Genomic DNA, 16,803 nt, shown 5'->3' with positions numbered 1-16,803 from the left:
AAACGGAAACAGGCCTCTCCGATAACACCAGTCGGAAAAAATGAACATATTTGAGAAACTGAAAAGAAGGTTCTTACAGCGAGTGTTTTGGGTTCGTGATTATCCTACATTTCTTCTGCTGTGAAACGTATGTAATTATGTCAGTCTCTCAAGGGCAGTGTCCTAAATGGCTAGTTGGCTCAGATCCAAAGCACATTAATCAGCACAACACCCCGAGGTGTCACAGCTCCTTACTGCACACACACACACGGACACACAGACACACACACACAGACACACACACACACACACACACACACACACGAACACGTACGCACGCACGCACATTCAGACACTGAATACCAACTCCAAAGTTTGTCCTTGTTTTATCCCCATGATGCCAGATACCAGGCAGGGTAACAACAAGTACCATCTTTTAGCCTTTGGTATGATGCATCCAGGGATGAAACCACTGACCTTCTGCTGCCTGGTCAGATCTCTATCCACTAGACCACGGAGGCCGTCCATGGATGTGATGATGAAGACTATTTTAATTGGATCGTTACATTTTTCATTGGGTAACCAATATTTTACGCTCATCTATTCATCCCTCTATTGGTTATTTTTAAAAAAAGTGAACATTTTAAGATTTTAAGAAAATGAAATAATGTTTTAGATGTATATAACTGTTCTAAATACATAGGCTTGACTCGGAAAGTAAATTATCTCGTAATTGTGTTTCGCATGCTGAAAAAGCTTCATTGGGTATTTAGGCATGCTGTTTTTATACATTTGAGTTTTTCATTTAATGCATGCGTTTATGTATGCATGTTAATTGAAAGTAATTGGGTTTTGAATATTTTGGGGGTGGGGGTGGGTGGGGGGGTGGTATTTTACGCAAATACGCTGCTTATCTGCAGCTCTGGCCACATCAGTGGAGGAGAGAAGCCATGGTTGATGTGCATGAATCACATCTAGGCCTGTGCCGGTTCAGTGATGGATCAATGCTGCACCATACTACTACGTTACTTGCATAATATCACAAAGCCTTGTATCAATACAATACCAAGCTGGCTTGCCATGCAGGCCGTGGAAATGGATTGCGTCTGATATGAATCGCCATGTAGGTATCATAACAGTGAGTGAGTGATTTGGGTTTAACGTCGCTTTTAACAGTATGCCAGTTATATCGCGGCGTGTCAGCTGAATGTGGGAGGTAAGCCGTAGTGATGCAGGTCTCAGACGTTTACCACTTCGGTGAAACCCACGAGCACGGTTATGGTGCTGACAAACCTAGAAACATAATCGGGGCAAACTGGGATTCGAACCAACAATTATAGGTTTCTGGCATGCGGAAGGGACGCAACTCTGCACAGCTAATCGCGTCGCTTTAGACGACTGGGCCGCCTGTAACTTAGAAGATGGCTTGGCAACACTTATTGGTCAACGACTGTCTTGTTTGGTTTTACAATTATTTCAAACACTGGTGTGGAGGATACAAACAGAGTTGATACTACATCCCGTGCAGTTAATTCTGCTGTGTAAGCTAGTCATCACACCTCCCTGACAAGTTGGGGCTAACTGTTGCCACATCACAGGCTGGGCGAAGACTAACACAGTTTAACAGGGGGTAAAATGTTTCCCATTTGTGCAGTGATTATATACATGGTTGAGGTCAGGACGGTGACCTTTCATCCTCAACTCAACACACTGTTCCTCATTCCCTTGCTTCAAACATTTCAAAGTTTAAAAAAGAAGTTCTTAAGACCTCAAGGGCTCGGTATTTATCAACTCATATCTGATGACTAAGCTTCTAAAATGTTCACATGCATGTATGAACTTCAATTGCTAAGTTCAAAATAAATGTGTACCGCTTGAACCAAACATGACATCAGTGTGTTATTGAACAATACAACGCATTATCATGTGTTTAATCGACTATATCAACCCCAGGAATCAACATTTCAAGCAGCACAATGTGAAACAATATACAACACCAAATAGTTGTCAGGGAGTGTATAAAATCTATAAGGAGCAATGGAAATAGAAACTTCATTCAAGGAAAGCACCTTGGAACCTCGGCCACCCCCTCACTTAAACAGTCTGTCAAGTTCCCACCTGATCAGCTGATCACGTTCTGAAATGGACACCAGTGGCTGAAATTGACATCGTCCTATCAATAATGTGTTAATAGTTTCTCTCTGCTTGTGTCCGATCTAAAGGCTTGTAAATCCCAATGTTGGTTACCTAACCTTTGCAATGAGAGGGAACAACAGGGCCAGAGTCTTGTTATCCATGGTCTGATGTCCCTTCTCAACACTATGTGCACAGCGTGCCAAGTAATCAGTGTGTAGAAACGTGCATGTACCTATTGTTGTGGAGGGAGGGAGTACCTGTGCCATGAATCACCTTCTACTGAGAGATCTTCCACTTTGATGAGCGGGGCGTGGCGTGGCATGTACAATCAGTGTACAATGTGTTGGTGGGGGTGGGTGGGGGGCAGGTACAGTCAGTGTTCAATGTGGGGGGCGGGGCAGGTAAAGTCAGTGTTCAATGTGGGGGGTGGGGCAGGTACAGTCAGTGTTCAATGTGGGGGGGGGGGGGGGGGGGGGGGAGGGGCAGGGCAGGTACAGTCAGTGTTCAATGTGGGGGGTGGGGCAGGTACAGTCAGTGTTCAATGTGGGGGGTGGGGCAGGTACAGTCAGTGTTCAATGTGGGGGGCGGGGCGGGGCAGGGCAGGTACAGCCAGTGTTCAATGTGGGGGGCGGGGCAGGGCAGGTACAGTCAGTGTTCAGTGTGGGAGGCGGGGCAGGTACAGTCAGTGTTCAATGTGGGAGGCGGGGCAGGTACAGTCAGTGTTCAATGTGGGGGGAGGGGCAGGGCAGGTACAGTCAGTGTTCAGTGTGGGAGGCGGGGCAGGTACAGTAAGTGTTCAATGTCCCGGCGCTCTTCTCAGTTCTGGTACACAGCATACACATGTGACACAGTAACCAATGTTTCTCCTGCCTGTGGGGCTGAATGTCGACATAATCTGGTCACTCCCGTGTTGTATCCAGTTCTCCACGGACAACCATTGTCTGACAATCAATTCCACCACATTTACTGCACTGTATTAAACAGTGAAGGTTAGTCGTGGTACAAGTGTATTATTGTACGTGGGCTGATGGCCAACTCCGCCAGGACTGACTGAGTAGGGAAGGGAAAGTAGGATGTTTTCATGAATTTACTCTCTAAAATATACTTCAGAAAATCAGCTGTTCCTGCTAGATCGGACTGATCGAGTTTGACTATTTTTAAAATGCAATATATCACATTTAATAGTTTTAACTGCCAATCTATTTTGCAATATCAAATATTTCTTTTTTGAAGCCTACTCTCAATAATCTTTTCAATGATACATGGTTAAAATTTGAACATTTGTAATGATTAAGAAAGTAGCACACAGAGTAAGTTTACAGCCACGGAAACAAGCCCAGTCTACAGTACAAACTGAAGACATTAGTCAATAAAGAAAAATGAAAATACTTCCAATCAAAATATTTAAAATAAATTATCTTTAAATCTGAATCAACTCTCACCTACCAAGCTAAAATTAAGCATGGTAATGAGATGACTTCTACAACCAACTGAAAGCAGATGAAGCTCATACAACCAGCACATTGTCCTGTGATAATTTATTGCATTATCCACCACAAAACAATACACAAAAGAGCAATCACAAGGACAAAATGTGACTTTCAGCTACAGCATCTCTGGTTTCAGATTTGCAGTTCAAATGGTCATCAGGAATCCCTTCCACAAATCCTCCTAAAACATCACAAATGAAATCATAGCACCTTCAGATCCACAATAGCCCACCAGATGGCTGTGTTTGTAATCCTATCAAATTCACTAGTGGCCAGCTGGCCTCATCACGAGGCTAATTACCTCCCATGTGAGACTGAATTAGGGCTCCTGTGTAGACTGTAGTCAAATCCCACTCCGGAGGGCTTCACTTACACCTCAAACTAAGATAGGGTTCATCTTCTGGGGATGGTGGTATCAGGTCTCTCGCCCCCAGTTGACAAGATGTGTCGCCAGCTTTCATAGGGTAGAGCAACAAAGGGGGCATAATAATTGTTCTGTTAGGAAGCGTAAGGACCGAAGACAAGTAGTCTTATTCTCCTCAGACATAGTTAACCTCAGTGTAGATTGTATCCTGCTTAATGGAATTGTTTCACAGGCAGATTTGTTTGATCTGTTTAAAATATTCATTTTACAATTAACCTTTGAAAACATTTCTGAAAAGTTGTCTTCCTCTGTCTGAAAATGCGGAATATTTCATTTGCATCACTAATACAGTGATGACACACGACAATGCCTGCCATCACGAGTGACAAATTCCATATTGACCATGAAAACTAAAACAGGATAAAATGAAATCTTTCAAAACTTATTTTTGACGAAAGACACTACGGTTCGGGCTCTCTTCCCTAAAACCCATAATCCTTGCATATAGATTAATGGAAGGATTTTTTAACAGTATAAGTTTTGAAAGTTCAACAACTGCACCTTTATGACCTGTATCTATTTCCCCTGACAACCAATCCCCCCCCTCCCCAACTTGGTTCATCAGCAGTCAGATAACCTTTGACCCCTCATTGTGGGCCCTGAAGTTACACAATCCACCCCTTCTAATTTCCCTTCCCACAGTGAAGCAGTTATCTCTCGGCCTCCGCCTCTTTGAAGAAGGTAAAGAGAGTCATTATGCACAATTCAAAAGGTTCAAGTTTGAAAACATTCCAGTGAAATTGCCAGGTACGAAAAATATTCATCCTTGCATACATCCTACTCCTAAAAACAGCAACCCATAGAACGACATTCACAACATTTTTCAAGCATTTATCTCATGTTTCTCACCAAAAATGTTAACATTTCTGACAATAACTGGTCAAAATCCATTCACAAACTTGGCACCAGACCATCAGCCAACCTGCAATTTTGTTTTTCTCAAGATCGGTACCAAAATAAAATGAGCAACAATTTGTGAGAGGTGTTGGGAGGTGTGACAGGCAAAGACTATGTGTTTGAACGATGCCGGTGTAAATCCTGTCTAAACTTCCGTATTGGGAGAGGAGAGCTGGGACTAATCACCGGACAGACACAAGGGGCACCAAATGGCCCGGCATGTAGCAGAGTTCTACAGTGGGACATGCAGGCCCCCTACCCCAGATCTGCAGATCCCCGCTACAAGACAGGCATTTCAACAATCAACACAATTTTCCCCAAGGCCGACTGATCCAAGAGACACTGAGATTTAGCGACAGATTTGCAAACCTTGGCTACCACCACGCAATGGCCAGGCTTTTCCCAACAATAAATATTCCCTCCTACGTGCTTCAGAAATCCATAACTATCTCACACATTCTGTGGTCAGGATGAAATGCGACCATAAGTGGTCACTTAGGTGACACGTTTGATGGTTGCACATTTTTTCAGAATTTATACACAAATGTGCCAGCTCATCAATACTTCAAATTCATTAAAAAAATGAGAACATTACAAGTTGACATTTAAATGTACATTTTCATGAGATATTGTATATGGCGTACATGAAAAGGAAACTGATTGATGACAACAAATAACGTACATAACATGACACCTTGTTTTTACCAGAGAAGTTGAATGAAAAAATATCAGACTTGATCAGAACAACAGAATATAACTTGTAAACAAAAGATCAAGCAGAATGTTAGCTATTCAACAAATTTTTGCTTCAAAGGCCGAGTTGTGTATACCTGCAGACTATTCATCATGCTGAGACAGAGGCTGGTGTGTGGATCAAGTAGGCTTGATCTTCCTTCCTAGTAATATACCCTAGTTTCTCCCCGACTTGTGAAATTGCCAACAGCAAAGCAGGTGTGGTGTGGAAGTTGTAAGGATTATAATTTCTGGAGTAACTTTGCCTGAAGCAAGATCAACACTGTCTCCTAATATCACAGTAAATCTCAAAATATGAAAACAATATCTGCGGTCATTTCTACGTGAAAAGTCGTTTATCCATTTAACATGAAGAAACAAGATCAACATACCTCCGCACACAGCCATGTTTTATTATGCTAATCACAACAAACTCTTACCAAGTGGCTTATTTTCTTTGGAAAGCAAAAGAATTGACATAAATGCTAGCGAAGCCAAGTAACATTGATCTAGCACGGAAACCATCCTCCGCCCCTGTGAAGGCAAGCCCCAGACCCCTTCAAGAAATGGAGCACTGCCTTGATATCCGCTAGGAATAGTCGTGCCCATTGAGCATATCTACCTCTCATTCTGACAGAGATTCCTTCGAGAAACGGCAATATTTTTGCACAATAATTGTGAGAGTAGATAAATGGTTGGGTGTTTACCCTGCCCCCTGTAGGACACAATGTTCTCTGTTCGTACTGGGCCAAGGTGATGAGACCGGCTACAGAGAGAATCTGTCCGCAAAACATCAAGGCTACGAAACTCAGTGCAAGTTTTAGAAATCATCGGGGAAAGTAGACCACATCCAAACAGCCCGACCAGAAGCGTTTTTGAATTTGCATCTTATTTGAAAACTTCAAATTTTTATAGGTTAAGCACATCCTCCAAAAGCAGTTTTACAATTCAAAACATTTTTCCCAATTTTTAGTTCATGAATTTAAGTTTAACAAAGAACAGCAAAACTTCAATTATCTTCTTCGCTTTGAAATCTGACACTTAATTGTAAGTCAGTGACAGAAAATGTTCTCGCCAATGGAAGGCCGGTATTTTAGAACTTGACTCCATTATGCAGCGGTTCACAATGTGTCATGCGGCCCTCACAGCAGCAGCATAAACCAACCCTGCTGCACCCAGCAGCAGTATTCACAGCCACCATAAAACAATCCGAGCACGCAAAACTATTGAAGCAAATCACCACTGCGAGGAGCCCTTAGCCTCAAGTGTAGGTTAGTCACCAGGGAGGGGGGAGTCGGGGGTTGGGGGGAAGAGAGAGAGAGAGAGACAGGAGGGAGTGTCCATAGGTCGGGGGGTGGGGTGGGGGTGGGGGAGGGAGTAAGACAGAGGGGGGGGGTCCTTAAGAGATGAAATAGGCGGGAGAACAGATGAATCCAGATGCGACTTGAGAAACGGACGAGGTCGGCAATATTTCCCACGTAATCCATGTATGAACGGAAGAGTTTGCGAAGGAAACGAAGACCACTGTCCAAAACATCTCTCATGAGACAGATCCTTATATGGAAGGGCATTGTCATGGGGTGTATTACAGAGACATCATGAACCAAGTATGGCAGCCGCTGAAGCTTGACCAACGCCAATAGACAGTAGTTACACTGTAGCCATAGGGCCAGAGCAAACAACGCAATTCTGAATGTTTTTCATTATTAGACGTCAGTATTGAGGTGAGGTGAGGTGAGGTGAGGTGAGGTGAGGTGAGGTGAGGTGAGGTGAGGTGAGGTGAAATGGGTTTTAACATTACATTTATCATGACATAGCATTAAGATTCATATAGTGACATGATTGTGCTTGTGTGTGTGTGTGTGTGTGTGTGTGTGTGTTCGTATCATGCTCATGCATGTCTGCTTGTACTAGTATGGGCTATTCTCAGTTCGGTTATATAGTGCAATCCCACTGACATACCATGCCACAGTTTTAACATGGATAGCCCACTCAGACACAGTGTACCGACTCCAAGCGAACCAGTTCTTGTTTAGCCCCTGAATGTCGAGCACTTTTTGGCATGATGCGTCCGGGGATCAAACTGATGACCTTTACCTCTCTGAGATGATGCTCTATCTGCCGGACGAAAGAGATTTCATCAATATTAGAACTAGTGACTGTCTGCTACCAGGTATCTTAGCATGAATGTTACCGACCATGTTACTGTCACTGTCACGGCGTATAATACCATTTATGGTCAGCCAAGGTGAAGCATGGCGATGTAGCAGAGTGTACCATGAAGAAATCTATGCTTTCCCTAAGGGACATGTAATATTGTACTGCAAAGATGTCAAAAGATTATTCTACCTGAAGCACAGGTGATGCATGACAAGCCAGGATTCCCCGATGAGTTTCTACACTGAGTTCACGGTGAAATCTAAATGAATAAATCGTGAGGTACGGAGCGAGGTGACCGAGCCATGCGTGAGGAGGATGCTGGCTGCCGCACCAGGTATCAGGAGACCACAACACAAGCAGCAACTCCTTCATTAAACTCCAGCGCACAGAGCACAAAATATAACCAAGTTACATCCCTAATCAAAGGAGAGATGGGAGAGTCTAGACAAGCCTTAGTACAGATCTAGTGTTGAACTGAACTCAAACGTCAGAGCATAGCAGATGCAGCAGATTGTCATCAGAGCCAACAAGAGCATGACCTGGACTTGTTTTTCACGAAACACTGAAGACCATAAAAAGCAAACGTCATAAAACAACAGCACTTTCATGGGGTGTAAGGGCTAAAGTGAAGCTCTGTGTTGACCTTGTAAGTAAGGATATGTCTTAAAATCTACTCTCTGGCCCAACTGGTGACAACTCAGATGGTAGACTGTTAGAGATGATGTGAGAGTGTGGTAGTGGTAAGCCAACTGGTGACAACTCAGATGGTAGACTTAGAGATGATGTGAGAGTGTGGTAGTGGTAAGCCAACTGGTGACAACTCAGATGGTAGACTGTGAGAGATGATGTGAGAGTGTGGTAGTGGTAAGCCAACTGGTGACAACTCAGATGGTAGACTTAGAGATGATGTGAGAGTGTGGTAGTGGTAAGCCAACTGGTGACAACTCAGATGGTAGACTGTGAGAGATGATGTGAGAGTGTGGTAGTGGTAAGCCAACTGGTGACAACTCAGATGGTAGACTGTTAGAGATGATGTGAGAGTGTGATAGTGGTAAGCCAACTGGTGACAACTCAGATGGTAGACTTAGAGATGATGTGAGAGTGTGGTAGTGGTAAGCCAACTGGTGACAACTCTTATGGTGGACTGTTAGAGATGATGTGGGAGTGTGGTAGTGGTAAGCCAACTGGTGACAACTCAGATGGTAGACTGTTAGAGATGATGTGAGAGTGTGGTAGTGGTAAGCCAACTGGTGACAACTCAGATGGTAGACTTAGAGATGATGTGAGAGTGTGGTAGTGGTAAGCCAACTGGTGACAACTCAGATGGTAGACTGTTAGAGATGATGTGGGAGTGTGGTAGTGGTAAGCCAACTGGTGACAACTCAGATGGTAGACTGTTAGAGATGATGTGAGAGTGTGGTAGTGGTAAGCCAACTGGTGACAACTCAGATGGTAGACTTAGAGATGATGTGAGAGTGTGGTAGTGGTAAGCCAACTGGTGACAACTCAGATGGTAGACTGTGAGAGATGATGTGAGAGTGTGGTAGTGGTAAGCCAACTGGTGACAACTCTTATGGTGGACTGTTAGAGATGATGTGAGAGTGTGGTAGTGGTAAGCCAACTGGTGACAACTCTTATGGTGGACTGTTAGAGATGATGTGAGAGTGTGGTAGACCACTGTAGGTCATCACGTGACTGTGAGACGGTGTAGAAGGATGAGGCAGACATGAAGGATGAACACTGACGAGGGTCACTGCCCACAAACACTGGTGCAATGTACACACCCCTTCGATATAAGCGACCACTATGACAAAGATGCTTCTATTGCGGGCTAATGGTAGGATTAAGATTGTATTGAGTTGACAACAGCTCCAGCCATGTTGCAAGAAACTAGATCTCTGACAGGGACCGTGAGTCCAACACGATCAGCAGTGACTGTGAGGCTGGTGACAGTCCTGTCAGCTTCCACTCTGGAGCCTAATTCCAGGATCTCCCATCAACTGAGGATGTGACACTCTCAATTACATACATCACCTACAGAATGACAGTCAAAAGACAGCCTCCACTTTATATCGCTGAGACCCATAATCCACACATAATGAAAATAGTTTCTGTTTTCACCTGTGACAAATGGGACATCAATGTATCATGTTCAAACACTTATGTGCCAAATATCCAAACTTTAATCCGATACACAAATCACAAAAGATGACGTGTCAGCATTAATCATATTCACTACAGCACACATTCTGTTGCCTTCTGAAACAAACGTCTCCACTCAATGACCTGTTGCCCTGGAAACAAGATGGCTGCCCAAACCTGCTGCAGGGCAAGTTTGTGAGGTCTACATTGACACTATGTGCTGTATGTCACCTTCACAGACCTACTACAGGTAGTCATCTAATCCAACTCTCCATTCACGTGCAGTGATTCACCTTCAGACTAACCCCCTCCCAACACTATACAATATATCTGGCAGACAAGTTGATCTCCGCCATGTTCACAGATTTGCACAGGACCATATCTGTTTGGCTTTTACCTCCAGTTTTTCATATTCTCGGACATCAGCTGACATCAAAATTAGGACACGTTAACATGGGACTAGGTGGACATGTAGTATACATTAACATGGGACTAGGTCAATATGTAGCATACGTTAACATGGGACTAGGTCAATATGTAGGACACGTTAACATGGGACTAAGTCAATATGTAGTATACGTTAACATGGGACTAGGTCAATATGTAGGATACATTAACACAGGACTAGGTAAATATGTAGCATACGTTAACATGGGACTAGGTCGATATGTAGGATACATTAACACAGGACTAGGTAAATATGTAGCATACGTTAACATGGGACTAAGTCAATATGTAGTATACATTAACATGGGACTAGGTCGATATGTAGCATACGTTAACATGGGACTACGTCAATATGTAGGATACATTAACACAGGACTAGGTAAATATGTAGCATACGTTAACATGGGACTAAGTCGATATGTAGGATACATTAACATGGGACTAGGTCAATATGTAGTATACGTTAACATGGGACTAGGTCGATATGTAGCATACGTTAACATGGGACTAGGTCAATATGTAGGATACATTAACATTGGACTAAGTCAATATGTAGTATACGTTAACATGGGACTAGGTCGATATGTAGCATAGGTTAACATGGGACTAGGTCGATATGTAGCATACGTTAACATGGGACTAGGTCAATATGTAGCATAGGTTAACATGGGACTAGGTCAATATGTAGCATACGTTAACATGGGACTAGGTCAATATGTAGGATACATTAACATTGGACTAAGTCAATATGTAGTATACGTTAACATGGGACTAGGTCGATATGTAGCATACGTTAACATGGGACTAGGTCAATATGTAGGATACATTAACATGGGACTAGGTCAATATGTAGGATACGTTAACATGGGACTAGGTCAATATGTAGGATACATTAACATTGGACTAAGTCAATATGTAGTATACGTTAACATGGGACTAGGTCGATATGTAGCATACGTTAACATGGGACTAGGTCAATATGTAGGATACATTAACATGGGACTAGGTCAATATGTAGCATACGTTAACATGGGACTAGGTCAATATGTAGGATACATTAACATTGGACTAAGTCAATATGTAGTATACGTTAACATGGGACTAGGTCGATATGTAGCATACGTTAACATGGGACTAGGTCAATATGTAGGATACATTAACATGGGACTAGGTCAATATGTAGCATACGTTAACATGGGACTAGGTCAATATGTAGGATACATTAACATTGGACTAAGTCAATATGTAGGATACATTAACATGGGAATAGTTTGATATGTAGGATACGTTAACATGGGACTAGGTCGATATGTAGGATATGTTTACATGGGACTAGGTGGACATTTAGGATATGTTAACATGGGACTAGGTCAATATGTAGGATATGTTTACATGGGACTAGGTTGATATGTAGGACATGTTAACATGGGACTAGGTTGATATGTAGGACATGTTAATATGGGACTAGGTTGATATGTAGTATATGTTAACATGGGACTAGGTTGATATGTAGGACATGTTTACATGGGACTAGGTTGATATGTAGGACATATTAACATGGGACTGGGTTGATATGTAGTATATGTTAACATGGGACTAGGTTGATATGTAGGACATGTTAACATGGGACTAGGTTGATATGTAGGATACGTTTACATGGGACTAGGTTGATATGTAGGACATGTTAACATGGGACTAGGTTGATATGTAGGACATGTTAATATGGGACTAGGTTGATATGTAGTATATGTTAACATGGGACTAGGTTGGTATGTAGGACATGTTAACATGGGACTAGGTTGATATGTAGGACATGTTAACATGGGACTAGGTTGATATGTAGGACATGTTAACATGGGACTGGGTTGATATGTAGTATATGTTAACATGGGACAAGGTCGATATGTAGGATCTGTTTACATACATTACCAATGGATAGGTCAACATCAAAATCTAGCAAAACGTCTTTCAGTCTAGTAATCACCGATGTCAGTAGTCGATATGTTCAGTCTTAAATCTACCAGGCATGTTGGGCCAATAAGCTGTATATCTTTGTGTCGATGGTAAAGTAGGTCACTTCCTGGTCTCCACCTGATGTCAGTCCCCAAGCAATAAACATGGATGCCAGCAGACATTTCCTCATTTTGGGGGCAACAATTTCTCACTTGAGAAGCAGTTGTGACATATCAGATTATGATGAACCTTTAGGAATGTCCTGCCAAACATAAGAAGCCTTGATATTGACCGAACAATGACTGTGACTGCTACTAGGTCCTGACTGCTCTGTAGGGAGCCAGAATGACATGAAGCCAGGGGGACGGTAATGAGGAAGGCCACACTTACTGTGCAATGTGGGATCCATTCCAGCACTTGCTGCTAGACATATCCTGTTCGTAAATGATTCCCTGACCACAGATTTCGTTGGACAGGCGGTTGTAGATTCCGCGGGAGTCCATGAGTTTCTTGAGGACAGCCTCCAGCTGCTCCATGAGGCTGGATGTGGGGGCGGGTCTCCGGCGGGACTTGGGCTTCGACATGACGTAGCTCCTCTTTACATTATCCTTTGGAACTGATGTGTTCAGGTTCTTACAGCTCTCCAGCACCTGAAACATGACAACAGGCAATAAGATATTCAGCAGCAGCAGCACTTTGTCAACATCAGCATCTCGTGATGGCTGCTTCATCATCATGACAACCTTTGCTGTCATCAGAATAAAACTGGGCAGGATCATCACTGAAAGCTTGTATCATAACACAAGTCATCATCATCATCATCATCATCATCACTACCACCACCACCATCATCAGTAGTTGCAAAGGGGAATTTTGATGTTTCATGGATACAGATACTTTATATGAATTTCAGGGGGTCCAACACAACTATTACCAATAGGACTGTATAAAGGAACACTTGAATTTCATCTTTACTTTAGTGAGTGAGTGAGTGAGTGAGTGAGTGAGTTAATATTTAACGTCACATCTCTACTTTAGAACACAGAGCATATATACTATAAGTGGTGTGACTTTCGATATATGTTTTATTGCACGTACTACAGGAAGTCCTGTGACTGCAATCCACCAGCTGCTGACATCTTCAATGCACGTACATTACAGACATCTGGGATATCGACCATAAGTTCCCCCACATTTCTACCAACTTTCAAATTACAATTTAGATACCACACACTTTATTAGATTCAGACAGGACAGAGTAGTTTATTCAAATCCATGATTTATTTAATTCGTATTTACAGGAAAGCCCAACAATTTGTTCCCTGATTGAGACAGTTCAGCACGGCAAGAATTGAGTCAGTTTCAATTAACATGGAGATGTGTATGAACATGGAGCACCATGCTGGCCGCGTGGCCGCGTAGAAGGTTTCAATCAGGACGACAAGCAATAGACATACGACAGGGTCGTACCCTCTATTTCTATCAGATACTATTTACATAGGAACTCGGTTAAAAAAGTCACATGTTTTATGTAAGTGTGTACTTAATGAAAATATTTACTGCAGTGAGTGATAACCCTGGCGTACCCCAACCTAACACGTGGCCTTCCAAGTGGCTCCGTTCCACTGAAGTAACTGCTGGCACACAACACCGCACACAACACAGCACAGGCTGTCAGCAAGTTTAAGAGATAGTTCCTCAATTGAGTTTCTGCAAAACTATTTCCGTGAATATGTACAGACCAGGTCTATCCATCCAACAGTATGTATGATGGACAAGGCCCAGTGCAAACGGAGTCTGTCTTATGAGAAATGTTGTATTTCTGGCAATAATGACGAGAAAACTGTTAAATGGAACAGTAATTGCTATTTAAGTCCTTTCATCAATGGCGTGTATGATAGGGGTGTGTGGGCAGATGCCATTCTATCTTGTTTTCCACTGGCTCCACATCATCTTATATCTGTTTGAAGTTATGCAAAAATATGAAATAATTACGAGGGTTTTTTAATGTTTAATTCCAACTGGGATTTAGATAGCAATTTGTGCTTGATTATTGCGACGAGAATTATATCCTGTCGCCAAAGTAGAATACAAATGCTGAGTTCAAGATTAAAAGGTCCAAATGATCAGAAACAATGATTTTGTATGTATTCGTGTTTGGTAATTCCCAGGGGTTTCCCCAGGAATGTGGCAGTAGTCTGTCAGTGTTTACGTCAGTTCAAGAAAACGGTCTTGGGGAAAATGTATCAGCATCAAATTTTGTCGTTCATACGTTTCACGGCCACATGTTTCAGACACTGCGGACACAGCCACATTTTTCAGACACTGCAGACACAGCCACATATTTCAGACACTGCTGACACAGCAATATGTTTCAAACATAGACACATTTTTAAGACACTACTGACACAGACATGTTTCAGACACAGACACATGTTTCAGACACTGCTGACACAGCCACATGTTTCAGACACTGCTAACACGGACACATGTTTCAGACACTGCAGACATGGCCACATGTTTCAGACACTGCAGACACAGCCATATGTTTCAGACACAGGCACATTTTTCAGACATTGCAAACACAGACACATGTTTCAGACACTGCAGACACAGCCAGATGTTTCATACACTGCTGACACAGCCATATGTTTCAGACACAGACACATGTTTCAGACACTGCTGACACAGCCACATGTTTCAGACACTGCTGACACGGTCATATGTTTCAGACACACCAACATGTTTCAAACACTGACACAGCCACATTTTTCAGACACTGCAGACACAGACACATGTTTCAGACATAGCAGACACAGCCACATTTTTCAGACTCTGCAGACATAGCCATGTTTCAGACACTGCTGACACAGCCACATGTTTCAGACACAGCCACATGTTTCAGTCACTGCAGACACAGACACATGTTTCAAACACTGTCACATGTTTCAGTCACTGCAGACACAGACACATGCTTCAAACACTGTCACATGTTTCAGACAGAGCAGACACAGCCACATGTTTCAAACACTGCAGACACAGACACATGTTTCAAACACTGTCACATGTTTCAGACAGAGCAGACACAGACACATGTTTTAAACACTGTCACATGTTTCAGACAGAGCTGACACAACTTCAAACATCATCTTTCACACAGGTCACTCAATGAGATGACAAGACAACCATCCTCTGTGACTTCCAGTCATTGTAATCATGACAAGTCAGGCAATCATATCCCAGGCCAAGTCAGGCACTCGTAGTTTTCATGGAAACCCGATGAATGTCTCATGTTACAGTCGATGGCCAAATCACCAATAACATGTGTTATTTATAAGCTGGACGACCAGGTACAGCCTCCTGTTGCTAGCATGGACTTTCTGATAGCAGGGATATTGATGATGTCTATTTCTGTCTGTCAGTGCACCCAGGTGACGAAGGCACAGGTAGGCGGGAACAACTACATCTGCACTGAGAACATCATCAACAAGATGGTGAATGTCGCAACTGAAGTCAATCAATGCCTTCGGGTTAATTACTGGGGGACAATGCTTGTGAATGCTGCTCTGAAGCAGGGACAGACTGTATTGTACATCTTGGGTGGGCTGATGACTGCAACATCCATAGAAGTCTTTCCATGTGCAGCACTATCTATCTATTGTGTAGGTGTAGTTATTCTTGACATTATGAAGGCAGAGATAGTCAAGACTCTTTAAAAGTGAAATATTTACAACATTCAAATTTGATAGATTCTGATAGACATAGTATTCAAAACTAATTTTGTACCATAAATAGTGATCATACTTTTCCACAATGAAGACATCTTCATTTTCTCCCAAATGACATAGGTGCAACTAGCATCCATCAAAACACCCATATAATTGTTGACTCAACAAGCACTTACACTCATCAAATACGTCAAAATTTACAGAGCCAATTTCACCCTTATCTACGGATATATTTTGCAATCATTGATGCCCCAACTCAGTTACTCCCATAACCATGTATTGCCAACAGTGTGATGAGAGAGACCCAACATGCAATTACAAACGTGAAGTTAACTCTGGCGGAATCGGTCCCGTGAGCCGCGTCCAGGCGCAGGGATGTCGGCAGCACCGCGGCGACGGTAGACTTGACATGATCACTGATTACCCCCATCACTGATCAATAATTCAAAGGTAGGCGGAATACATTTCCCAAACAGTGGCTCAATTGAACTGTGGCCTTTGAAGATTGATCAATTCGGGAAATTTACTTTTTTATCCAGACAATAATAATTAATGGAGGTCCGTTATTTTGTTGTGGTGGTCCTCTAAATAGCCTATTACTCCCTTGACAAAGAATTGTACTCCAGATCGGCTGTTCTTTAACATAGAGAGATGCAGGACTAGATAGTTCACAGATGTAAGGTTCAAACGGGTCTTCAAGTTTCTTTTCCAATGT

At 42.7% G+C, this 16,803-nt stretch overlaps 1 protein-coding gene across 1 annotated transcript in view; it reads right to left on the bottom strand.

Annotated features, from left to right (window-relative positions):
• The window catches only part of LOC124117511 (glypican-5-like), a 116,499-nt gene that overhangs the window by 44,632 nt on the left and 55,064 nt on the right, over positions 1-16,803 (bottom strand). Inside the window, exon 4 of the mRNA XM_046479440.2 lies at positions 12,751-13,010. Coding sequence (XP_046335396.2) covers positions 12,751-13,010 — 260 coding nt within the window. The remainder of the gene's footprint in view (positions 1-12,750; positions 13,011-16,803) is intronic.

Source organism: Haliotis rufescens, unplaced genomic scaffold (genome assembly GCF_023055435.1).
Source record: "Haliotis rufescens isolate VD_foot unplaced genomic scaffold, xgHalRufe1.0.p SCAF_9, whole genome shotgun sequence".
Taxonomy (NCBI): Eukaryota; Metazoa; Mollusca; class Gastropoda; order Lepetellida; family Haliotidae; genus Haliotis; species Haliotis rufescens.
Note: the sequence above shows the minus strand (reverse complement) of the source record. Positions and strands in the feature narration are given on the sequence as shown.